Source organism: Ahaetulla prasina, chromosome 11 (genome assembly GCF_028640845.1).
Source record: "Ahaetulla prasina isolate Xishuangbanna chromosome 11, ASM2864084v1, whole genome shotgun sequence".
In the NCBI taxonomy this organism is placed as follows: Eukaryota; Metazoa; Chordata; class Lepidosauria; order Squamata; family Colubridae; genus Ahaetulla; species Ahaetulla prasina.
Window position 1 is genome coordinate 1186682 of NC_080549.1, and position 26797 is coordinate 1213478.

A 26797-nucleotide genomic window follows, 5' to 3' on the forward strand; every position below is an offset into this window, starting at 1 on the left:
ACGGACGGCCAGCCGACCCGGTTCTGCGTCGCACACAAAACCTAAACCCAGCCTTAAAAATAAGCTTCCAGGGAGGGAGGCTGGCTCTGAAAGAAACAAGCAAGGATGGGATGATGTATTTTATTAAATTAGTTTGCCGCCCATCACACCACGAGGTGCGAGTAGAGTCTGTTGCTTTGAGTAGAGCTTCTGATAGGGTGTTCTCGGTGAGCCTGGGGCGCCAGGCCTCTCTTTCCCCAGAGACCCTCGGCCCAGCCTGGCAAAGCCCCCATAGTAGGCGGTGCCTGTCCCGTGCAAAGACCGGCTCCCCCCCAGGCTCTGCTTGGGCGTCCTGGGGGAGTTTGGGGGGGAAGTAGGTCAAGCCTCCCCCTTTGGAAGCTCCTGCAGAACCAAAGCCCAGCCGGTTGTGCTTCCCACACACCACACAACATACACATAAAAGTGTTACCTGGCAACCGGAGGCAAGGAAGAGAAAGGAGCCCTTTCTTTCAGGAACAAACTCCCAACTAATTGCAGTTAAAGATTTTATTGAACAAAAGAAAACAGGGTAGAGTTTGAATTCTCTGAGCAAAAAGCAGCTTTGTTCAAGCTGTGTTTGTGCTAAATAACCGTCTGAACTGAGATTTTATACGGAGGGGTCAGAGGCAAAGGAGCCCGGGGGCTGAGAGCGGGGGAGGGGCAAGACCCACAGGCGCATTTTCATCCGGAGGAAACGGTTTGGTCAAACGTTGAGTGGCTCAACCAGAGAGAGTTCTAGCCCTTGTCTCTTTTGAAATCCAGTGTAGAGATCTCACGGAGTTGCCAGGCCACACAGGCCCCAAATCACCCAGCGAGAGGGAGAAGCGGGGGGGGGGAGAGGGCCAGAGTGGGGGGAGAAGGAGAGAGAAGGCAAAGAGAAAAAGAACAAAAACCCTCAGTTAATGCTTCATTTTTTTAATGGGGGGGAGGGGGCGGCAATGAGGGGAAGCCCCCCCCCCCCGTGTACAGATTCAAGGTCACCTCAGGTGACCTTTCCTCCTTCACCACTTCAAAACTCCTGCAGGGCCTTTTCATGCTGAGTTGCGGGCATGAAGTCTAAAACGCTCCATTCATTCGAAGGGGGGTGGGGGGTGGGGAGGCAGCCGGGGCCAGAGGGAGGGAGGGAGGGGGGTTGTCCCTCTCCCCACCCATGAGGAAGCTCTCCTCCAGGCTTGGCCAAGGGGCTCTACAGGTGCCATTCAGCCCTTCTTCTTCTTCCTTCCCTCTCCTGCAAGTTAAAAACCGACAGGAGGCGCCATTGTTTCCTCCTCCTTCGTTGAGCCTTTGTGGAATCCAGTATTTTCCAGGCCCACCGCGAGAAACTCCCCACACCAAACACCCCGTGGACCGCCACGCCTCTCCTCAGAGCCCCAGCCCATCCCACCCGTGATTTGCCAGTGCAAGCCCCACAGAAACTACTGAAGACGAGGAGAGGACCGATGGCACGGTGCAGCAGGGGAGCAAGGGTCCCGCGAGCCCCCCTGGGACCGCTCTCAAGGCGCCGAAAGAGGGGACTCCCGTGAAGGCGAAGCTAGATTGTCCTCTGGGGGGAAGACTGTCAGTGTGCAGGCCCGGATGCCCCCCAGGGACTCCGGCAGGTCAAAGACCTTGTGCCACTCGTCCTTCTCTGGGTCATACTTTTGAACGATCTCCACCATACAACGGTTGTTCCACGAGTAGCCCCCGACCACGTAGATCTTATTCTCAAAGACAGCCACCCCGACGTCACTCTGGCCGCGCAGCATGGCCGCGATGGGAGTCCACTGGTCCAGCGTGGGGGAGTAATATTCGCAGCTGAGCACGTCGTCGTAATCGCTGGTGCCCCGGAAATGGTTGCCCCCGATGACGTAGAGCTTATCCCCCACCGTGCACATGCAGTGGAGGCCTCTCACCGTGGTCATGGGGGCCTTCTGCGTCCATTTGTCCGTGTCGGGGTCAAAGCACATGAGCTCCTTCTGGAAAGTGTCGTGGGTGATGCCACCTGGGAGGAGGGGAAAGGCAGATACTCCGTCAAGAGCCGGTGGGGGAGCCCCAAGGCCAGCCAAAACTTTTACTAGTACGCTGGTTTCTCACTTTATCAAGTCTACAGGTAGTTCTCGACTTACGACCGCAATCGAGCCCGACATTTCTGTTGCTAAGCGAGACACTTGTTACATGACTTTGCCCCATTTTGTGACCTTTCTTGCCACCGTTGTTAAGTGAACCTGGCTTCCCCATGGATTTTGCTTGTCAGAAGGTTGCAAAAAGGGGAAATCACCTGACCTTGGGACGTAGCAATGGCCGTAAACATGAACCACTCGCCAAGCATCTGAATTTGGATCACATGATCGTGGGGATGCAGTAAAGGTCGTAACTGAGAAAAATGGTCATCCCTTTTTTGAGCGCTGTTGTAACTTTGAATAGTCACTAAATGTAGTGTTGTAAACCGAGAACTATCTGTGCATACCACCTATCTCACAGTCTGGCCTTTCCCTATAGTTCACAGCTCAGTGGGCAAAGGGGGGGTATCATCCTCCCCCTCCCCCGCTGAATGGATGAGGCCCTCCAAATGCTGAGAGGAAGGGCTGAGGGGGGGGGAGGGAAGACCACTTGCTACATAGGTATCCACCCTCCAACCCACCCAAGGCAACTTCGCTGTGAAGGGGGGGGGGGAGTCCTGTTGGCACAGATGTTCCCAGGTTTTCAACCAGGGCATGTGTGTGTGAATCAGACAAAGTGAATCGACCGATTACGTAGCTTGTTCTCTCTCCTCCTCTGAGGAAAACACGGCTCATTGTCTGCTTCCAAGATTTCTAGCAGTTCAAGGTCACGAACGCTCACCTTCCTCCAGTCCTGTTAGGGGGCTGGGCAGGGCAGGGCAGAGGGTGGGGTCTGGTAACCTCTGTGGCTAAGAAGGGCCCAAAATCTGGGTCTCAATGCTTTTAATCAGGATGATTAGGGGGCTGGAGGCTAAAACATACAATGAACGGTTGCAGGAACTGGGCCTGGCTAGACTAGTGAAGAGAAGGATCAGGGGAGACACGACAGCAGCCTTCCAACATTGGAGGGGCTGCCACAGAGAGGAGGAAGGGGGTCAAGCTATTTTCCAAGGGACCTGAAGGCCAGACAAGGAAGAATGGACGGAAACTGATCAAGGAGAGATTCAACCTAGAAATAAGGAGGAATTTTCTGACAGTGAGCACAATCAAGCAATGGAATAGAAGTTGCCATCGGAAGTTGTGGGAGCTTCATCACTGGAGGCTTTCAAGAAGAGAATCTGTCAGAAATGATATAGGGTCTCCTGCTTGGACGGGGGGGTTGGACTAGATGACCTACAAGGTCCCTTCCAGCTCTGTTAATCACCTTCATCACTGCCCAGTGGGCTCTGGGCTATTTCGGGGGGGGGAGGCAGCCCCAAGTCTCCCAGGAAGCTTTTCTGGCTCCTCATCCCCCTTTCCCCAGTGCCCCACATTCTAGGTACATGGTATTGGGTTCCAAAGATCCCCAGCTCTATGCATAAGGTTCAAATGTTTAGCCCAGGGATTTCAAATATTGGTGGGATTTGCTAGGCTATACAGTGGCACCTCTCATCCCAGTGAAAAGGATCCATTTCTCCCAACAGGGGACATTTATAAGATCAGCCACCCAGCTACATGACCTCCAAGGTCCCTTCCAACTCTGTTATTCTAAGTCTGATCAGGAATGAGCATCGTAAACAAACGAAGGCGTGGCTATCGCAGAAGGCCGGCTGAAATAACTCTCTTCAAGAGGAAAGTCCAAGATTTAACCCTGCGTCTCGTCTGAAGCATCTCGGGGAGGAACTCAAGAGGAGTGAAAGAGAACTCAGGTCTCTTTGAGGGTGGAAGATACCTGGCACTGGAGGTCTGCAGGTGTAGTCTCGGAGGGGGAAGGGTGGACGACGGGGCTGGCTCACCTGAAATGTACATCAGACCCCCATAGACAGTCCCCGCGTGGCCATAATGGGGCTCGTTCATCTTCGCCACGTAGCTCCATTCGTTCATTCTGGGGTTGTAACACTCCACCGTAGCTGTTGGGAAAAGAGGATCAGAATTCAGATGCTTGGCAATTGACTTGTACTTCTGACGGCTGCAGCACCCAGGGAGTCACGTGATCCCCTTTTCTGACCGTTTGACAAGCAAAGCCAGTGGGGGAAGACCGATTCACTTAACAACCACGTTACTAACTTATCAACTGCAGTGGCTCACTTAACAACTGTGGCAAGAAAGGTCGTAAAATGGGGCACAACTCACTTAACCAACGTCTCGCTTAGCAACAGAAATGTTGGGCTCGGTTGTGATTGTAAGTCAAGGATTCCCTGTATTTGATCCAATGGCCCCAAATGCCCAGCCCTGAGGAAGGCAGGCCGTGAGATTCCAAGCCTTGGCCCCACAGACGGGCTAAGGCCACCCCGAAATGCTGCCCTCTCTGGCTCTCCTGCTGTGGGGCAGCCTCTCTTCTGAGGCCAAGGAAGCTCGTTTCAGAAACCCTCCGCCTTCATGGATTTATTTTCCACAACCTCATGAACAAAACCGTTTTACAGATGATCTGGCCATCAGTGTCGGAAACAGACTCTCTCTCTCTGTCTGCTGGTTTCATGTTTCTGACCGGGTGCCCGTTCTATTTTCAGTCCCCTGATGTGAGAATAGACACGGAGCAAAGTTTTCGTTGCCTCTTTTTAAAGAAAGCACGTGCCATGGAACAGCCATGGGAACAGGGCACCTGTAAGGGGGTCGTACAGGTCGAAAAGCTCAACAAAGCTCCCCCCCCTTTCTAAACATATGTTGCTTTTTATTTTTACACACACACGCCTGCATGTCTGTGAATGATCTTCTTCTTTGCTTTTTTCCTCAGAAACACAAGAATGAAAGCTTTCTAAGAAGCAGGCCTTTCACCGCATTAATAACCTTTGCACACACCGCAGACGAAGGAGCCAGGGTATTCAGGTGCGGAGCAGAAAAACACCAAGCCTCTACCATGGTAAACATTAACTGGCATTAAAATAAATCTGTGTTTAAAAAAAAGGTCTTCAGAAAGATTCCAAGGGAGCGCATAGCCTGCAGCTCTTCTAACGCGAAGGTTCTTTGGGGGAGGAACCAGGAATGAAAGAATTCCTCCCCTACCGCCTCCCAGGTTTGCTCCTCAGAGAGACCTGGCCACGGGAGGTGGCAGCAGGTCATGGTCTGAATGTACAAGCAGGATTTCCACGAGCAGAGGCAGCTTCCACGTCCCACAGATTCTTGTGGCTGCTTCCCCAAACTACTCAGGGCAGCCATCATGGTTGGAAACACTCCTCTGCCCCCCTCCTTTTTCGATCCGTTCTCTCCCCAGGGCAGCATCCCACTAGAACCGGATCCAGCCCGAGGCCTCCGTTGCAGTCGGATGCAGTGACTTCATGCTTCTAAAAATAAAAATATGAGCATATACACACAACACCAAGCTTATGGCATGGGGTAAGAGGGGACTGAGCTTGGGCGTCTGGGAATAGCAAAGACCCTCCACTGTAAATGTTCCAGCTGGGACTGTGGAGACAAAGGAAGGCCTCAGTTTCCCCATTCAGGCTCCGATCCAGGCCATGCTACCTCCATATGATATTCCACTCAAAACTCGAATTGAGGGAGGTCCACATGATCAGGACATCATGTCTGGAGAGGTAAGGCCATCTGTTTCTGGCCAACCTTCTCAGCAGAGGTGAAACCGGCCAAAAGCATGGATTTCTCCACGGCCGAGAACAAAATTAGTTTCACTGCTCCAGACTAAGATTTCTGTAAGGCCATCAAGAGTTGACCCCAGCCGGAGCATAGAGACCAGACCACAGAAAAGCTGAAAGAAAGAGTGGAAGATTGGAAGATGTGGAGAGGGCCTCTGGTGGCTCAGACTGCTAAGAGTGGGACACAACCGGATAGATAACATCATCATCAGGACTTCTGACCCATTCTGAAATCTCTCCATTTGCCCCTTAGTTGACCACACACGCACTTTGCTGCTGTCAGCCCTCTAGTAAACCAAGAGTTCACTATCCCGAAGGTGCTTTTTCAGGAGGCAACTGGACTTTCTTCTTTTTCTTTTGAAGATGTTTCACTTCTCATCCAAGAAACTGAAGAAGTCTTCAAAATGTCTTCAAAAGAAAAACCAGAAAGTCCAGTTTTTCATCCTGAAAAAGCACCTTTGGGACAACCATGACCTGGATAACTGAGAATCTCTACAGACTTTTATCTGTACAATTTGTGATGAAAACTCTTTGGATGGTGTGGGAGTAGGAATGGATTTCCAGAGGGAAAAAATTGTGCAACTCAGGTGACCCTGAGGACACAGGTAAACCTCCAAGTGCTTCAAGGATCCTTTAAAAGGATGCAAATGACCAGCTGTCTACAAGGAATATAAATCCTTTCACTGCCCACTATCCTGTCAGAGCTGAAGAAGCTTCTTGGATGAGAAGCGAAACATCTTCAAAGAAAAAAAAAACAAGAAAGTCCAGTTGCCTCCTGAAAAAGCACCTTTGGGACAACCATGACCTGGAGGAGGGAGAATCGCTACAGACTCCAAGAGTTCACTACTTCACTTAGGAATGATCTTATTAATTAGAGGATAAGCATTAGACAAGAACTTGGCCATCATCCAGGCCAATCCTTAGCACAACCAGAAAGAACATCTCCATATTACATAGGTCAGGCAGATCTCTACAGTTATTGTTATTATAATACTTTTTTTACACCATTTTTACGGTGCTGTGATTTTTCCATGTTAAAACAAGATCTTCTGGGCAATAGCAGATCATTTGTTTAAATTTGGGGGACGTTAGCAAACTCCAGGATTTTATTTCTGCTTCATCTCTTCCTAGATGGGAGTTTTGAGTAGCCTTAATCATTCCTGCCTTTGGGGATTATTCCCAAGTGTCAACTTTTGTAGAACTGTCTGTTGGATTTTGAACTTCTGCGACCGTGTTTCTTATTATTTCAATTTTAAGCAAATAAGGCTTGCCTGTCAGCAGTGATGTAGGTGGGGCTTACCCTCAACCACAAACGGCAATCAAAAAACTGCTTGCCAAATTCTCAGCGTGGCAGTCCAATAGGGCCAGAGAGCCACGTGACTATTCGTGGGGGAGGTTTCTGCCCCAAGAATGCTACAGCCGATTCCCTGCCATCTAAACATGATTAATAATGAATAAATATTATTCATCTTTCTTCTTTCTTGCCTTTCACAGGAAACAGAGAAAAGTTACAAGGATTCTTTCTACTTTTTGCTGCCAAAAAAAAAAAAGGCTTCAAAAGCTGCAGTGAAAGTGAAAAAAATGACTTGCGACGCAGCTCAACGGAAAGAGAGAATATTTCGATCTAAGAATCGACAGGACCACCAAGCCAGAGCCTGACTTTCATACAAATGGATCCAGCTCATTATGGAAATCGATGCAAACTATTTAACAGCCCACAGATTGTTCAAGGTAACCCTGAAGACAAGTACTAAGAAGTGACAGATCGTATCAAGAGGGAAGAAATTAGAAAAGGATTGTCAGGCAGCAACGGCGCTGCTCGCCTAGGGAGCTTCGGCAGAGACATGGCTTCCTGCCTCTGGTATTTATAAGAGGAAGATGCTAAATTATCAGGAGGAAGCCCCACATGAGGGTCCTAAGTGGAAAACACACAGCTCACTTGCTTTGCTCACAAGGGGGGCCAGGAAGTGAGCCCGTATGCTCAGGCCAGACTAAGAGAGCCGGTCACCAACACTTAATTCTTCACACGTCAGACAAAAGAAGCTCAAAATAAATTCAGATCAGCGCTACCTGCATAAAATCAATACACAATTCATTTGTTAGAAGAAAACAGGCCCGTTCATTATTCCTCTTGGCATGCGGGAAGATAGACAATTAAACTCTGCATTACCATAATAATATACAGCGGCACCGTTATTATTTCTAAACACTCCTTTTAAAAAATACGATACAGGTTAGCGTGCAATGCCGTGGTTACTAAATCCCCAGAGAGCCAGTGATAGCTTGACTAAAGCTTCGCTCCTTTTTCCAAACGGGTCGAATTGCCTTCGTAGACTGTGGAAACGCTCTGGCATAATATATCTTGATGCCGGAAAACCATCTGACAGTGAGTCACGACATCCTGATTAGACGGTGATTAAGCTTCTCTTGCCAAGATGGAACTTACCTAATTCTCCGGCTGCATTGCGACCACCGACGGCATAGAGATGTCCTTTGAGGGCACTTAGGTGGAAGAAGGTCCGCTTTTCATTTAAGGAAGCTACTTGCATCCACTTATTGTAGCGAGGGTCAAACCTGAAAACCGTGTCCACAGCCGTCTTCCCTTTCGTGTCGTAATTGCTCTGCCCGCCAACCACGTAGAGGAAGTTCCCAATCACCGCAATACCGTGCTGGTATCGGGGTGCGTCCATGGGCGCCAGGGACCTCCACTCGTGCGCTTTCTCGTCGTACATCCGCAGTTCCTTACTCACGACTAGCTGCTGCCGGAGGACGCCTCCCAAGGTCACCAGGTGGGTGCTGTCCGAGCGGATGGCCGTTCTCTCCGACTGCATCACTGGCTGCATGTAGGGCATCATTTGATAGTTACTGGCTTCCAAGAGCAAATTGACACAAGTGTTATCGGTCCTCATGAAATCCACGGTCTGGACGTAGTTGATGAGATCCTGGGGCGTCATCAGAGGGAAACGGATGTTTTTCATGAGCTTTGCGGCGCATTCCATGCGCGGCTCCTCATACCGCAGCCACCGGCAGGCGGCCTTGAAGAGTTCCAGCTCGGTGCAGTGCTTAAGGCTATTACTGGAGAGGACGAAGGCAAGGCGCTCGAAGGGGAGCTTCACAAACTCCCCCGTACTTAGCAGGGCTGGGAAATTCTTGAGGATGAAATTGTTCACGTATTTATCTACTTCAGTGAGGTTGTAGGTGTTGGCAATCCGCCCCACCTCAACGCAATTCTCCAAGGACACCTACGAAGGTAAGAGATGACCTATTAGCGTTTAATACTACCTGTACTACAGTATTCCCTGTCTCCACAGGCTTTATAGCCACTCCCAACATGTCATAATGGACAAAATATGTCCCAATTGGACAGCAGCATTGGAAGCACTGCACAAGGCTTTCATTTCTTCAGCAACTATCTGTGCATGGAGCATCAAGTGCTGGAGCTACAACAGACTGGAAAAACTGGCCCATAGTTTTGCTGGTGCCCTGCTCCAGTCTTCTCCTGCCTGCTGTTATCAGTAAGACTGCATCCGTTTCCATCAGGGGATGCTACCTTGAAGAACCACACGCGGACTGGAGCAAGGGGGCAGCCCCTTTTAAGGTTTTCACTCTTAGCATTGAAATTGCAGGAGGGAATTAAAAGGCTAGAAAAACCCCAATCGGGTTTCCTTGAAAGGTGGTTGAAAATTCTGAATTGCAAAATTTAGACAAGGGGCGAAGGGGTGGCAGGAAGCGTCAGAGGCAGCTAAAATTGAAAAGCAAGAGGTGGCATCAGCTGCAAGTACCACCACCACCCCTAGCTGAAGACAGGAAACTGAAACAGCAGCAGCAGCAGAAACGAGAACAGAAATGTTTGCGAGACACCGGCAATTGATAGGTTTGCCAGGAGGACCAACAGACTGCAGATTTTGCAGCCCTGCGGCTAAATCCAGGGATAAAAAACACAAAGTCTCCCCTGGTGGCCCATGTTTGGATGCCCGTAATTCAGACATCCTAGACTGTTTTTGGGATCTGAATTTTCTTACTCCACATCAGTGTTTCTCAACCTCGGCAGATTTAAGATGTGTGGACTTCAACTCCCAGAATCCTCCAGTCAGCATGCTCGACGTCTTAAAGCTGCTGAGGCTGAGAAAGTCACAACTCTGTGTAGTCACAACTCGTATTTCACCAGGGCTTAACACAGGTTCTAGGATCGCATACCTGAGAAAGAAAAAGGACACGTTTATCAGGAAAGGTGCAGGGAATGTTTTCCTCTCTGAGTTAATGGCTCCGCCCCATTTTCCCCAGCTCTCGGCCACAGCCGCTAAAACTGATGGATCTTGAAAATCCAACTGTGTTTAGAAAGTCTCCCTTTCCCCTCCCTTGTTGGTATAAATGGCTGGTATTTTCATTATTTGTGACTTGGATGGTACCGTGTTTTTAAAACCCACTGGTTTCTGAAAAGCTGCACATTAGATGTCCCATTATTTTTTAAAAATCTGTTTAAGATCTATTTACATGCAGGTAGCGGAATAGCTCAGCTGTCTCTGTCCTTCCTTCAATCCTTGAGCATCCATCAAAATACATACCCCTCTTTCCATCTTACGGAGTCACCCAACCCAGGCTGCAAGTGAGGCCTGCGTAGTGGCACCTTCTCCAGAAGAACCCAGCTGTTACACAACGAAACTGAAAATAGCAGCTCTCCTTTGCGGTCAAAAGCAATTTATAATGGGCGCCTTCTGATTTCCCACAGCTGAGAACCTCCCACTTGGCAGAGAAGATTTATTTATTTCAATAAATGGTTCTGCTTCCAGGAGTCTGATTTGCAGAACTATTCCAAAAGAGTTTATAGACGGCGTTGACTGTTTTTCCTATGAAGCACGTCGACCTAAAGGTGAATTTAATTGTGTGATACTGCATGCACGCAGGTCGAGGACTAATTGCGTTTAGTGCGTAAGGGACTTTTGTGTTTTGTGGGGAGCTGCCTTGCAGAAGAACTGCTCCTGCTCTAATTCGAGCAACACGGTCCGGCTCATTTGGGAAAAACCCTTTGCAAGATCAGCCCCCCTGCGGTTAAAAGAAGGGTAGCTGAAGAGAGGAGCCTCCAAGCCACGGCCTTCATTTCTCTTACCCCAGATATAAGAAACACTTTACAGAAGTCCAGCACGGGCAAGATCTGCAAAAAACTGGCCGCTTCGAGAGTGTCCTGCAGGTTGTCCATGTTGAGGGAAAGTTTCGCCGTATAAATAAAATCAATGATCTTCTTTAAACCTATTTTGTTCACACCGTGCAGCTTGATGCACATTAAGTCTTGCTCTTTCATCCCTCCTGGGAACACAAATTTAGACACAAAAGGGTTACAGCCAGTCAGAGGCTACTCCAGACATTTCTTCCAAACCAGAGAGAATGGCATGTCACCCCTGACATTAACTGAACCCCCGAAACACCCAGGAAGGGGCGTCCACTGGCCTCCATGCACGGCACCAGATCCACCAGCAGGGAACCTTACCTGTGAACATGGCCTTGAAGTAATCACTAGCAGACGCCATCATAGCCCTGTGCACAGGGAACACTTCGTCTCCATCGCCTGGCACTAAGGTCACATCACAAAGCAACCCTTCTACACGCAGCTGGTCAAAACCCTGCAAGAAAGAACCGGCGACATCAGCTCCGCTCCCCCTCGAATGGGGCACTGGGCTACGGGGAGCCCCACACAATTGGAGCGCCTGTTCCTGGGGTTGCAGAAGCAGTGCAGGGTCAGCGTCACTGGGGAACCCCGGGGGAGGGGGGAGGCTGCTCTGCTCCTGCTAGCCAGAGGAGGAGGAGGAGGAGGAGGAGGAGGAGGAGGAGGAGGAGGAGGAGGAGGAGGAGGGGGAGGAGGAGGAGGAGGAGGAGGAGGAGGAGGAGGAGGAGGGTTATTAAGTTACCCCACTGAACAAAAGGCTTCTGGTGTTCCCAGAATACAGGCAGGATCCTGGGGCATCAGCTGTGCCCGGCCATCCACTTCCGAAAGCTTTTGGGCTCGTTTTTACACCGGCTGTAGCTCTTCCCCAGGCCAGCCCACCCAGCAATTTCCCACCCTTTAAAATGCTCCCAGGAAAAGAGCCGTGTATAGCCTACTTTGCCACCTAGTTGGTGACAGCAAACAATGCCAGGGATGGGGTTTGGCCTCGTTTCACGGCCACTGCAAACACAAAGCATCAGCAAGAGGAGCAATGGGGCTGCTTTCGAGAGCCGAAGTCAGAGGACGGGCCTGGACTTCGGCACAGCCCGCTGCTAGATAATGAAACTGAATTTTTCACGCTCCAGGCCAATGGAAGAGCAAAACATTCACACTGAAAGGCTGTTTCGCCTGACAAATTCCCTTGAAGGCCTTCGGACATAATCTGCAGGCCAAAGGCTGCCCGCCTCCCCCCTCTTTCTTGGACCATGTCAAGCTCGGGTCTCCTTCAATCACAGGGAAAAGCAGCCACGCTCCAACCAAGGGAGACGAAGTCCTCCGAGCCCAAGGAGGGGAACTCATTCTGTGCTTCCTTCCCAGTCGCTTGGTGACCTGGGCTGCAATGACACCGCCAAACAGATGAGCCTTTGGAGGAAACTCTCCCCCCTGGAAGGGAAGAACCTGCTCCCAAAGAAGTTCACCTGGCCGGTGGCTCCGTTCCAGGTGTTCACTCACCTGGAGGACCACAGAACTGTGAGTGTTGCTGGTGAAGAATCGGGTGGTTCCTGCCTTCGACGCCTGCAGGTGAGCAGACAAGCCCATATCGCTGCTCCCCAGAGTGACTTTCATGTGAGGCTCTTCCTCTTCAACCAAAGATCTGGGAAAAAGGAAGGAAGAGTAAGACGACAACGGTTTCCGGTCAGAGCTTGCTTGTTCCTCCTGCCACCAGCACCACCACCAACGCAGGAACATGCAGGAATCGGTAAGCCAATCTCAAAGGGAAGCTAACCCGGTTCGTATTCCTATTATAAATGTTGTTATTAAATATTAAAAAGTGCGGGGCAGTTTCTCCTTCTGAATTCAGCCTTCATTGCAAGAAGCTAATAACTTTCTTTCATTTTTCCTGTAATTAAGATGGTTGGCAATTTTCGATTCCGTTTTTCAAGATTTGGGGATTCAAAAGCCTTCCACCTTTTAGGAACCTAAAAACTTTCATTGCAGCTGAATAGGAAACTGAGGGGTAGAAAAGAGTTGGGGGAGGGGTTACAAGCAAAAGTTCTGTCTGTCCAGATCTTAAGTGCTCTATGTATGACATGCTGAGGCCTTTATGGCACCTGTGTCCATAAAAAGCTCAGGGATATCGCATTACATACAGTAATTTCTGTGCCTTCCGTGCACGTGCTGACATGAAGAAGAGTATCCGCTCTTCTTCATAATGTTTAAATATAACTTGCAGCCTCTTTAGAAAACATCTCTGAGCATGCAGGTAAAACATTGGCCTCAAAAAGGGTTTCAGAAATTACTTCAGCAGGGTAACTGCTCCCCCAAATATAAGCAAACCAATTGTCTCCTGCCTACATTAAAAAATAATCCTGATTAAAAACAGAGTTGGTTTAATATAAATTCTGTCAGGTTATGCTTGTAGCTGCTATTTATTTGCATCGAGTAGGGAAACTGGGGTGATTTAAAGGAATTTCTGAAACTTGAACATTTGGGGGTGAAAACACAAATTGTTTGGAGATTAGCCATAAAAAAGAACTCTAAACAAGGACTGTGGACTGTGAAATGGCGGCTTGATGCATGGGTGTGAAATACATGGAACACGCAGTGTGGAAATGCAGAACACATTTAGCAAGTTTCTATTTCAAATGTGACCAGGTGGTTCCTCACCACAAGGATTTGTGAAGATTAAAGCTTCTTTCTGAATATGCTGCTGTGCACCACAATTAGCAACCCATAAATAACCTGAAATGTCTCGTGTCACATCCTGATTAATTGCATAAACCTTTACACAGCCCCAAAACCCAAATCTGTTTCTTTTAGTACATTCAGACCACAAGAGGTAGGAAAAAAATTAAACAAATCACAGAATGGCAGATGTTGGTGCAACAATTGAAGTTTAGTCTTCCAGACAGGATGGATGCCTGTTATTTTATTTTATTATTATTTTATTACAGCGCTCAGACTTGTCTTTGATACCAGCAGCGACAGCAAAGAATTTCTAATAGGTTAAATCACATTTCGGTTGAGTAAAATCAGCTTGCGTTCTTGTGGTCCGAGCTGAACAGAAATCATCCACGTTCTCATCTACAGGTTGAACCTCAGCTCTCCAGAAGGTTCCCTCTTCACAGAATTATGGCTAAATATAAAATATGGACCAAAGCATCTCTTTGAGTGCATTGCAAGAAAATTAGCTCGACACGAAGTAAGTATTCCCTCCAGAATCACTGCAAGATGTTCCTGAAGCCCATTAGGTCATAAAGATATATATTACTGGGCCAGAATATTGGACTAGACCAGATCTGATAAACCAGGGATGTCCAATCTTGGCAACTTTAGGATTTGTGGAAGTTGAAGTCCACAAGTCTTAATGTTGCCATGGTTGGACATACCTGCGATAAACAGTAGTTCCCAGACCACAAGTAGGGTTTGAAAATATGGGGGCTTCTTTATCCAGTACACAAAAAGCTTGCATTCCTGGAAAAAAATATCTAGCCTACTTAACTAGGTTTTTTTTAACCTTCTTCCATGTTGCTTTCTAATACCAGCAGCTCCCCCATTGAAGAGCTGTGGAACCCAAAGACCCCAAATCCACAAGTACCTGAGTCATCTCATTATGTCAACTATGCGCCCAAAAGACCCTCAAAAGTTTTAATGAAGAGATATTTAGTTTAGACATATTTACCAAGGGTGTTTTATAGACACTCATTAAAGCTAAGGCACCAACCCTTATAAATAATTAGTTAATAAGGAGACTAAATATATTGATTAGGCTTTTCTGGGGATAATGCTGAATTGCTATTGCTTTCAAGAATTCCTCATAAAGTTAATTAACCTTCTAATCATTCCCATAGCTATGACCAATAGATGGCATTATATTAAAAAAGAGAGAGGACTAGTTGGACTTTTAATCCACATTAAATTCTGTAAGAATCAGGACTACCCTTTACAAGAATCAGAGTAGGGTGTGTATGGGGAAACCAGCAAAGAAACGAGGATCCAAATAACTACTTGGGCAGGAAGAGGGTGGAGAACATGCATGGAGGAGTTTTCTTTTAAAGATAAATCACTCGCAAATATTTTGGGAACTCTCAAAAAGCAATTCATCACAAATATTCAACTCCAAAGTGGCACAAAAACTTGAGTGCACATTTCTAGCTCCTTGAAACTTTTTTTAAGCAACTGCTCATCTCTTCGTCTCGCTGATCCAATTTCTTATATATAGGTATATAAATTAAACCGGTGTTCAGTTTAGTGATCCTATATTTCACTGCTCTGCTCCGCCCTCCCGTGCCCAGTTTCCCCCCCACTTTGTCTGAAACATGAGACGCTGCTTGGGTTATTTTTGTACATCCCAGTTTCAGGTGGATAATAAAAGGTACCCAGGTCCTTTTTCGTAGCACTCCGTGTCAGCTCAAGCCACACACTTAAACCCAAAGCTTGCTTTTCGCTCTCAGTGCAGTTAAGGAAGGTGGCTTCATTTGTTCCAACTGCAAAACCCCAGAGCGATATTTTAATCTTGTTTTTCTGTCATTTTGCCTGGCTGAAAAAATGTTAAAATGCCATCTTGTAGCATCACACGGTCATCCAAATCCCAACCCCCCCCCAATAATTCATAAAGCTATCAAAGTAAAAGATGGCTTCAGGCCCCCATCTAGTCCCCCACTAGCGTATGGGGGCAACCTAAGCTTCTCCTCCTGTCCAAGCACCCTGGATGGATGGATGGGCTGGCTGGCTGGCTGCATCTTCATCCCCCCATTTCATTTTCAACGTGCCCGAAGCCTCTGTCGGCTCTATTTTCCAAAGCTGCATAGCAGATGCTTAAATAATGGCAAAACTATCTTCTCCCGATGCGTCAAGCACCATCCACGCTTTTCAGAAAGACGAGGCGGGTAAGGAGGCTCTTGGCACTAATGCCAGAGGAGGCTCACGCTGCCCTTTGGCATCTTCTACGAAGGCGGAGGAAGAGATCTAGGGCTCCTTCAGAAGGTCGCCTTCTGTCTGGTGCTTAGGAACCCATCAAAGGCGCTCTGGGTTATCGGGGAGCGGTCCAAAATAGGGGTCTTTTCATGATGTTTTCCATTTCATGAATATTCAGAGGAGCTTAGACTATCTTTTCTTTCTAAACATCAAGAGCAGCCTCCAAATCTAGTAACGGTCTCCAAAACCGAGAGGCTGATGGAAACGAAGAAGAATTAGAATCCAGAGATGCCCTTAACTCAGGAGGCCAAAAGATGGCTGAAGGAGGGTTACTCTCACCCTAGGGGGGAAAAGCCGTCCAGGGTGGCACAAGAAGAATCCGCCTTCTTCCATTTAATGTTTTTTCTAGCCTATTTTTCAATCTGCAGACACAACGGGCCACTTACAATCAAAAATGTTATCCTTTCAAACAAGCAGTGAACAAAAAAACATGAAACCCTTTTGAAATGACAGATAAAAAAGCAACCTCTGCTTAACCTCTTTGGCAGAGCTAATGAAAGAGATGGTCTTTAGATAACCTCACATCCTCAAAAGAAGCGAAGCTTCCTCTGATAGCCCCAAAACTTTGCTGCTCCTGAGCATCCGAATTTCGATCTTAGGGCAGGATCAACTTTGTTTTTCATCGACAAAAACAAACGAAAGGGACAGTGCACCCATTGAACTGCAGGATGGTGATACAACTCAGTGTAGTCCCACAGACGAGCTCTTTGGAACCCAACTCCAAAGGTTGGCAAACTCCAAGGGGTTCACGGTGTCCAAAGGTAAAGTAGTTGCGTAGGGAAAAAAGAAAAAGAAAGCACGAAGAATAAAAAATATCTGCTAAACTGGAGGGAGAAAGAAAGCTGCCTCTTTTTAGGTGAGGTTTTGCTCTGGTCCTAAGCATGCTGACAAGTCATCTCTGCAGATAAAGAGGTAGAATACAATAGAAAAAGATACAATAGAATGGAATGGAAAATATGGAATAGCATAGCATAGCATAGCATAGTTGGAAGGGACCCTGGAGGTCTTCTAGTCCAACACCCTGCTTAGGGAGGAAACCCAAGACCACTTCAGACAAATGGTTATCCAACATCTTAAAAACTTCCAGTGTTGGAGCACCCAGAACTTCTGGAGGCAAGTTGTTCCACTGATTAATGGTTCTAACTGTCAGGAAATTTCTCCTTAGTTCTAAGTTGCTTCTCTCCTTGATTAGTTTCCACCCAGTGCTTCTTGTCCTGCCCTAAGATGCTTTGGAGAATAGCTTGACTCCCTCTTCTTTGTGGCAACCCCTAAGATATCGGACCACTGCTATCATGTCTCCCCTAGTCCTTCTTTTCACCAGACTAGACATACCCAGTTCCAGGCAGACAGACAGAAGGCAAGCACTCTTCAGAAGAGGGAAATGGCTCTCCATGTGCATTTCACAGCTCCAGAATAAAATCTGAGAAGCAAATTCCCTTCACGTACTAAACAGTGGCCTTCTTGTGGCCTAAATTAGAAGTGAACTGCGGCAGGTGACATTTTGATGACCTCTTGTTTTCCATGACCACTAACTCATCCCTGATCTTTGCACACACCAGAGGCTTGAATGCAAAGTCTTCAATTCCACAGTTGAAGCAAGGAAACCATGACAGAGAGAGAAAGAGATGCAGGCTAGTTTCACAGGTGAGAATTTTGGACAGGCACAAGGCCCTACTTGCCCTGGTCAAGTGACATTAGGATCATCCACTCAACTGCAGGTTAGTCCTCGACTTACAACTGTTCGTTTAGTGACTATTCAAAGTTACAATGATGGCACTGAAAAATGTGACTTATGAGTGTTTTTCACAGACATCCCCTTGACCAGAATTTCAGATGCTTGGAAGTAGTCTCGTATTTATGACTGTCGCCATGTCCCGGGGTCACGCGATCCCCTTTTGCAACCTTCTGACAAGCAAAGTCAAGGGGGAAGCCAGAGTCACTTAACAACCCTGTCACTAACTTAACAATGCAGCGATTCACTTAACACCAGTGGCAAGAAAAATCATAAAATAGGACAAACTCACTTAATAAATGTCTCAGAACTGAAATTTTGGTTGTATCGCTCAATTGTGGTCGTAAGTCAAGGAATACATCTGCTGACCAAGCTCCATCATCATGATGCAAGGAGAAGACCTAACTGTTTACCCCTTCCTCCAATCGATAAAGTTTTCACACAGGAAATAACATCCAGTCTATATCTAATCACCACATCATAAAAGCCTGCATCTCTCTCTTGAATTACAGCTGGATCTTTCCTCTTCTCCAGTTTAACTCAGGGGGATCTCAAATCCCCTCCCCAATTTCCTACAAAATGGATAATTTGCTGTGTCCAGAATAGGAATTCTATTCTGGACATTAGTGAAATATGTATGGGGCTTATTAAGTCCAATTCTCAATATTGAGAATCTTTGATGGCGATCCATCTTTTGATACAAGCATGGACCCTGATGCCCACAGATCAGTCACCAACTGCAGGTCTTCTATCTATAGGTGGGCAAACAACTTATCAACAAAACAGATGTGGGAAACTTTTTGTTCTTTTACTCAAAATGTATAATGTGAGCACAAGACTTCAGGTGGCTTCTTTCTTGACTTCTAAATTTAATCTGGAAGCATACCTGGGAGAGGAATTCACCTGCTTGAGGCAAAGTGGGCGAAACAGGGGAGATGGGTGGTATAGAAGGAGCAATAGAAAGCAGGACCTGTAGTGCTTGGGACAATGGATCATAAAGCACTTCATATTCATAAAGACTAAAAATATTTCTGTGTCTTCTTAAGGATAAACTGTGCTGAACCTACAATTACCAATATAGCCTCTTCCTTAAGATTTTAAAACCTTTTTGGTCTAAAGGTCAAGTACAACATATATTTTACTAAAGAAAACAAATGAACTTGATGAGTATGTTTGAGCTCTGCAATTACATAAATCATTATGAAATACACACTCTAAACTGCACATGAAAGGGCTTTTTAAAAAAAAATGATTTTACACATTTAACAAATACATTTTAAGACACGTATTTCGATACTTGTTTCCGAGACTCCTTCTAATTCTTGGTCTAACATATATTGAATTAACTGAAATGTTCTGTTCCTAACTCAGATGGACAAACGCTTCCCTCCTTTCTGTTTCAACACGCTAGTGTAACGTTTTCTTTCATGTTTCGGATCTAGGAAAAATGCTCTTAACTGTTAAATGCTGAAAGTTTGTGAGATGCTTTAAAAAAAATAAAAGCAATTCGCAGCAAAAAGATACTGTATGTCTCATAAAATAAAATGTGAAATAACAACAAAGAGACAGGTAGAAGTCTCTATCAAAATCTTAGATGAGGGGACGACTTGTCTACAAGCAAGCTAAGATAAAATCCAAAACATTTGAAATACCCCGTTTCATTCACACAAGACCTAAGGAAACCAAATTCAAGATTGTGGAGATATATTTTATCTTTTTCAGACATAAAAGCTATAAAAGGCATTCAGATCACGGTATTCGTGCAAATAACGAGCAAAACCACCAAAATCAAGCTTTCTTTCTTTTCATATTTCCGTGCCAGGCGGTTTGCTCAACCTCAGCCAGAAATACATCCCTCATCGATGAAAAACGTGAGCCTGTCCTTTAGAAACCTAAAATCTTGAGCTGCAGCTCTATTGCAAAGCCAATGTTTGAATTTTGACTCTGAGAGACAAAAGGGAATCTAACCAGAGGAACAAATTACTTGGATTAAAGAATTGGGACTTTTCTGACAGCCAGTATTTCACCACGGAAAACCCACACATCACATCGAGTCCCGAAAGAGACACCTGGGTGGTGGGCGTTTTTAGCGTTATCTCATGATGAAAAGCAACTAGAGAAAGGAAGAGTTTTGGAGTTACTCCTCTCAGATCTACACTGTAGACCAAGGACCCCACTTCAAAACTTCAAAAAGGGACACAGAAAAAGGAAGAGTGTGAAGAATCTCCTCCATTCTCCCCTGCTTTACCCAACAAAGGAAAACACAACACCTAACTCCTCCACCGGGGTGGAGGTGGAGAGGAAGGAGAAGCCGACATTCCAGGATAGGAGGGAGAATGGGATGTTGACAATGGAAATTCTGAGACCAATGTCACAATTGGAGAATACAGAACCACAAATAGAGGAAGGGGGGGGGAGGAGAAAGAGCCAAACTCTGCTGGGGGTGGGTGGGGGGGATGTAATCTTGCAAAGGCATGCCCACCTCAAGATGCCCTCCCGTTCTCTCACTTACATGTACGCTGGAGAAAGCGGCGATGACCGGGAGGTTTTAAGCACAGGCACGGGGAACTTCCAGCTAGCAGGCGAGCTCGTTTTCCATTTCAATGGCATGTTGGTCACCGCGATACTACAATAACAGCAAACAGCGTTTCCATAACAGACGGCCGGCTCGGGCTTCCATTCCAGACGCACGCACTCTCCCAGGCAGGATGGTGGCGGCGGCGGCGGCTGCTCCGGCTGGGAACCAGCCAAGCCAGCTTGCCAAGGATGTGAAGCCGGCGTTTCCAAGCTGCCAAGGGGGCTGCCGGGCTTCTCCTCCTGACCCCCGCCGTCCCCTAAAGCGGGCAGGCGGGCGCTGCTAGGGCTCGGGCTGGCTGATGGTGCCACCGCCTCATTAGAGAAGGGCTGACTGCAGTGTACATTAAAAAAAAAAAGCGCGAGAGGGCGAGGGAGGAAGGGGGAGAGGCTGCACACCACCAGGCACCACAATGCAGCTTCGGTCTATAAAAAGACTGCCTTGGTCTTCCCCACCCCGAGACTGAGCTGGCACTACTATTGTTCCACCTTCCCCAGTCACACTGCAGCACCGAGCTACATTCAATACCTATTAACCTGGTTTCTGGCCAATAGTAGCAGGAAAAAAATAAAAAACACCCCGAAATGACAAGAAGAAAGGGGTGTGCGGAGGGGGGGGGAGGCGACGAGATGGATGCCATAAAGAAAACAAAAGGCACGTACCGACTCAGAATACATTTGTCATCCTCAGAAAATTCTTCGCCGGAGCTGCTGCAACAGTACAAGCGGGCAAGAAATCTCAGCATAGCCTTAGGCCAGGCGGGGAAGGAAGGCGAGCTCAGTGACCGAAGGCAGCAGCAGCAGCCGCCTCTTTTCCTTCCGTGCAAATCGAACAAGGCAAGAAGGCCATTATGGGGTGCGGGGGGGGGGGGGGGAGGCTACTTGCAAACAACAACAAAAACAGGTTCTGGAAAGAAGAGAGAGGGAAAGACGGGGCCAGTCTTTGCTAATCCATAGCCAGAGCGACCCAAGGAATCCGGGAGGGCAGATTCCTGCCTGCTTTGGGATTCAAGGCGCTCTCGGTTTTTCCCTACCCGCGGCTTCCAAGACGTGGTGAGGAAAAAAGCCTCATGCATTTTACAACACCTTCTGCCAACACGAATGCCGTCCTTCGCCTTCGGTTTGCAGCTGGGAATTGGAGAGCAACGTGCCGCTAATATCTGTCCTTGCACAGGGATGCAATCAACACTCTGACAGAGCAGACCACCACCCCCCCGCCCTCCCCAGCTCATAAACTGCCTGAAGCCTCAAGGGAGCAGGTGACAGACAATTCTAGGGTCTCTCTGGGGGTGTCCCGAGGGGCGGGCAGGGGTGCCCCTTTCCCAAAGCACCCCTGAAGTAGCACGATGGGCCAATTTAAGGAAGGCAAGACTTTGTGGAAACGTTATTCCGGCAGTTTAATCCCATGCCGGGAGGGGCCTCGATCGGTGCAGAGGAAGGAGCATCAAGGCAGGGCTGCCATGTGGCAGAACAAAGCTTCTCCTGCTGGAAAGGGAGGGGGGGGTCATCAGAGGGTTTCCAGGGACTTGAAAACACCCGCTCCCACTTTCCCTGTGGCTCTGGGCCCCCAAATGACCCTCTCTTTAAAGGCAAAACAAACACTTTTTATTGAATGTTTACAGATCTGCCTTCATTTGTAATTCAGGCAAGGAGCAGCACCAGAAGAAAGAGCAGCTTCCAATGTTCAAGTTCCCAGCGGTGCTGAAACTCAACCGTCACAGAATAGGGGAATGGTCAGCCCTGAACCCCAGAATGCCTGGCCATTCACCTAATCATTGCCTAAAGTCCCTCCAGACTGAGGCAGGGTGGGTGGGTGGCAGATCAATCACACAAATAAAGCCATCCTAACTCGGGCTATCTGCCCGGCCTCCAAGAATCTCCCTTCTGGCTACCGAAGGTGGGAGGACAATGCAGTTCGATGCTACAGGCAAGCTGACCCAGTCCTAGCCATATATTCCAGTGCCAATGGCTGGGGATGGGGGGGGGAGGGAGAAAACAAGAGCAGATGCACCCAATATGGACGGCCCCAAACTCCCTTGTTGTCGGCCTTTAAGCATGAAGAAGAAATAGACAAATCCAGAGGAAGACCGTGAGCCAAGTGCAGCTCTGCCCAAGAGCCCGGGGGAGTGAGCCTTTACAGAGAGCTGGATTTCTCTGGTGGAGCCAGGCCTACTCTGACAGAGCCGGGCTGCTGACAAAGGACGGAGGCTGTCGCCTTCCAGGAGCCCCATCAGGTCCTGGGGAAAACATGGGCTCAGCCACACACCCCTATCTCCTGCTTTAGCCCCAGAATCACCAAAGCAAACGGGCATCATTAACAGTCAATGGGTGCCTTTGCTCTCGTAGCACACACACCACAGAGGCTGGAGGACAATGGGTGTCACCCACTGTTCAAGCTGAATGCACAGCCTGCCACTCACGGCAGACCTCGGACTGCCTGCTTGGGGGGAAAGGGAACAAGCAAGTTCTACCCAGGATCAGCTTGCAGGGAGAGGGAACGGAAGGTGGAAGGAGCAGCAATCAAGCCTCCATCAAGGTCGGAGCCAACTAAAGCTCCCAGATGACTCTTGGCCACTAGAGAAGGCTGGGGAAACCCAGATAACAGCAGTAGCCCTGAGACTTATATACTGCTTTACAGCCCTCTTGAAGTGGTTTACAGAGTCAGCATATGGGCCCCCCCAACAATCTGGGTCCTCAATGGGAGAGCACTGCCCAACCAAGCAGACGGGGGCTCTCCTTTATCAGCTCTGAATCCTTGAAAAGCCTTTGAGGGCTTAGAGCCCTCAAAGTTGAGTTTCTTCTGGCCTTGGAAGCTCCTAAGCAGACAGAAGAAGGCAACGTCCAACTGGCTTGGATGTGTCCACATAGCCCAGGGGGAACCAAGCTTGATGCCAAAGGTATCTTTTCTTTTCACGAGTCTCAACTGCTATAGGTTCAAACAGCTGCCAAATCCTTCAATTCTGAGCCACAAGAGCATCCTGGATCTTACCGCTCCAAATGAACATTAACTTTCGAAAACTACCACTGAAGGAATCTGTGCTGCAAAGTGGCTTGAACGGAGGTCTGGAAGAAAGCGATTTCAGAACCAAAGATCAACAACCCTTGTTGACAACCACCGGGGGTGGAAGAAGGCCGGTCATCTTTCTGGCTGTTCTAGAAGTAATCAAGGAAACACGTTGATCGAGCGTTTCTGGAACAGCCGTTTCTTAACTGTATGGTTCAGGAAGAAAGAAGCGGACAAGGCTGAACTGGGGTGGATCGAGAGCTGAAGACAATTTCTTATGTTTGGACTATTGGAGATAATTTGGTAGGACATCTGGCTCAGCCCTCTGAGCCATTCAAATTATTTTGCCAGACAGTGAGCCAAATGTGGTAACTGAAGAAACACCGTAGATGTTTTATCCCAGCTATCTAAATCAGGGTCTCCAACCTTGGCAACTTTAAGGCTAGTGGACTTCAACTCGTAGAGTTCCTCAGCCAGCTTTGTTTTAGCCTCCAGCCCCCTAATCTTCTTGTTGCTCTCCTCTGCACCTTTTTCCAATGTCTCAACATCTTTTTTATATTGTGTTGACCAGAACTGGATGCAGTATTCCATGGTGGTCTTAGTAAGGCTTTGTAAAGCGGCATTAGAACCTCACATTCTATCCCTCTATTAATATATAAAGTATGAATAAATAAATAAATAATGCAGCCTAGGATTGCATTGGCTTTTTTGGCTGCTGCCACACACCATTGGCTCATATTTAAGTGATTGTCCACCAGGACTCCAAGATCTCTCTCACAGTTACTGACATTAAGCCAGGTTTCACCTAGCCTGTACCTCTTCAGTTGGTTTTTCTTGCCTAAGTAAAACATTACTTTTCTCTACCCTGAATTTCATTTCGTTAGACAGGGCCCAGTGTTCAAGTCTGTTACGATCCCTCTGGATCTTGAGCTTGTCTTCTGGGCTATTCCTGCTAGCTTAGTGTCGTCTGCAAATCGTATCCCCTCCTATCCCTTTGTCTAGATCGTTTATGAAGATATTGAAAAGTACTGGGCCCCAAACAGAACCTTGGGGTATCCCACTGCTTACTTCCCCCCTCCCTATGGCTGGAGTTCCGTTGAAGACTACACGCTGAGCACTAATTAATAACACGGCAACTTGAATTAAAACTCATCAATCTGGCTGCTCTCTGCATGTCAGCCAGGAGCCCTGTAACACCCACGGGGGCAACGTTTATTACACAATGAAGTTTTTGAAAGACTCAAAAGTGAGGTAATGCTTGTTCAGAATCAGTCATGCCACCTTCTGGCAGTGATGTGAAGAGATTAACAGGAGGAACTTAAAACAGAAGTTTCGGGCTCCTTTTTCAGGGGCTGGCTGCAAGAGGGAGCAGCCGGGAATCAAGCTCTTTCATCAGGAACACTTCACCCTCCTTTTCTTCCCAATTATTTGGGGAACCGTTGAGAACCTCTTTTCCTGAGACCCCCATGGAAGAGAGCAGCAGGTACTTTCAGTTTTTTACTCAGTTTCAGAGATCCTTCAAAGCTGCTAACCATAAACTTTATCTCGACAGACTGGTGTTTCCATGTATTGCATGCTAATGCAGTAATCAAATGATCTGGAAGTAAATTACCCCAACAGATAATGCAAAGCAGTGAAAAACCGAGAAGGGGCGAGTCAAAAACGAAATATTTATCTGTGCTGTTTACAGGGAAGTTTTTTAAAAAATATTTATAAACAATCAAATAGTGGCGGAAGCAGAAGAACTAACTTTGTAACTAAGCTCAAAGTATCCTTATTATTATGAAAACAACTCAATGTACTTCGTTTGGTATCTTTTATCAAAGTAACACTATGCATCGATTGTACGACACTAATAAACTGTACGTTGGAAGTGTTCTAAAGAGTTCACCCCTTGCCTTTCAAATCCTTACGAGCTTAAATCCCTCCGTTTGACGAAGCCTTCCTAGAAAGTTTCAAGCTTGCAGGGAGCCCCCTCCCAAGAGAGAAAGAGCAATTCCTCCCAAAGTAGTTTAATTCCATTTCTTAAACTATGGTCAATAAAAATGTCAACAACTTAAAAATAACCCAACCACAGGGCAGATGGCAGCAGCAGCCAGGAAGCAGCATCTCCCTCAGAGCAAGATGGGTGGTACCCAAACTTGATAAATAAATAAGAAAGAAGAGAGGAAAATGACATCTGGAACCCTCCAAGGCAGCTACATTTATATGCACCCGTCTTTCAGAGCTCGGGGGTGGGGGTGGGGGGTGGGGAAACCACATATTGTGAACTAGTTGTAGCTGGTTCAACAAACCAGGGCAACGCAAACTCCAATTTAGCAAAAATATCAACCCAGTCAGAGACCTGTCAATTAAAAATCTAGACAAGAAGGTCCAATCTTCTCCCCAAAGAGCGTGTGTGTGTGTGTGTGTGTGTGTGCACGCACACGCGCGTTACCTTGTGGTTCAGCTTGCAGCAAACTGGAGGAAGATTCAATCTATTCACCGCACCTTTTGGCTGTTTAAACATTTGTCACTCAAACATTTCTAAGAACTGTGCCTGGACCGCCTGCAGTGAAGTGATGGGATATAAATACTTTATGAAATCAACAGGGCAAGAGAGAATAAGGCCCTTGCCACAGCACGGCCTCCTGTAAGAGGGTCTCCAGCCTTCACTGGAACAAAGAAAAGACCAAATGCAAAGTGGTTTCAGTTCTTGTCAACTACCGACTGGAGTTGGACCTGCAAAAGAGCCAGAGTTTCTTCCTCTGCCTTTTTCCCATCTTTCTGGGGATAACAGCTCTCACACATTCTTAATATTTGCATTCCTAACAGTGCAGGGGGATAAACTCTCTTTTCCAACCAGCTTGTCGCGTTTTGTTTTGCAAGGATCTGTTCCTGCTTTTCATCTATTGCCTTAAATAACCTTGGGGTCTTCAAAGCTGTTGTTGGTTTCCCAAACAAATGAAGGAAAGCTTCCAACATTTCCCCTTACTACACACAAGATTAGGAACGATGCACTTCATCTGGAAACGTTATTTTCGACAGGGAGAATTTGAAATCAACTTCTGGACTTGAGGGTTCAATTCAAACACAAGACCATAGTTAAGTTTAATGTCCTACTGGCCAATTCACACTCAATTATCCCGGCCTAATGCTGTATTTCTCAATCTTGGCAAGTTTATTATAGAGATGGACTTCAACTTCCGCAATTTCCCGCCCAGCATGGGTAACTGGGATTGAAGACTACCCATCTTAAACATGCCACAGTCAAGAAACACAGGCAGCCTAGCATAACAACCTGCAAAGCAGCACTGGACCCACACAGCTTCTGCTTAGCCGAGTGGCCAACCTTTGCCATTCATCTTGGTTAATTTAAAGACTCAAAATTCAAGTTCCTCCACAACCCTGAAAGCTGGCTAGGACACATGGCCCTCTCTCTTCTTTCCAGGACAAGATACTTCAATGGGAGGGAGAAAATTAAAGAAGGATCAGCTATGCATAGAAACAAGGAGTGCTGCAAATCTATTAAGTAGGAGAAATAAATCCCGATTTCTTATTAAACCTTAACTGGGAACACCTTTATCCTGATTAGCTGCACAGATAACCACCAGGAAGCTACCACTGTCCTACTTTGAAATCGAAGAAGGAAGACCCAAATGGCTG

The 26797-nt window shown here is 47.3% G+C and overlaps 1 protein-coding gene across 5 annotated transcripts in view; it reads right to left on the minus strand.

Annotated features, from left to right (window-relative positions):
• Positions 1–662: 662 nt before the first annotated feature.
• Positions 663–26797, minus strand: part of KLHL13 (kelch like family member 13) — a 38569-nt gene continuing 12434 nt past the window's right edge. For 2 of the 5 annotated variants that reach the window (XM_058197209.1, XM_058197211.1), the window contains exons 3-8: positions 12378–12519; positions 11211–11343; positions 10833–11029; positions 8172–8967; positions 3932–4045; positions 663–1999 (exon numbers count right to left, since the gene is read on the minus strand). In XM_058197209.1, coding sequence (XP_058053192.1) covers positions 1512–1999; positions 3932–4045; positions 8172–8967; positions 10833–11029; positions 11211–11343; positions 12378–12519 — 1870 coding nt within the window. In that variant the 3' untranslated portion in view covers positions 663–1511. Of the gene's footprint in view, positions 2000–3931; positions 4046–8171; positions 8968–10832; positions 11030–11210; positions 11344–12377; positions 12520–20086; positions 20484–20811; positions 20910–26797 lie in introns of those variants that run through there. The other 3 variants (XM_058197206.1, XM_058197208.1, XM_058197207.1) reach the window with 3 other exon arrangements.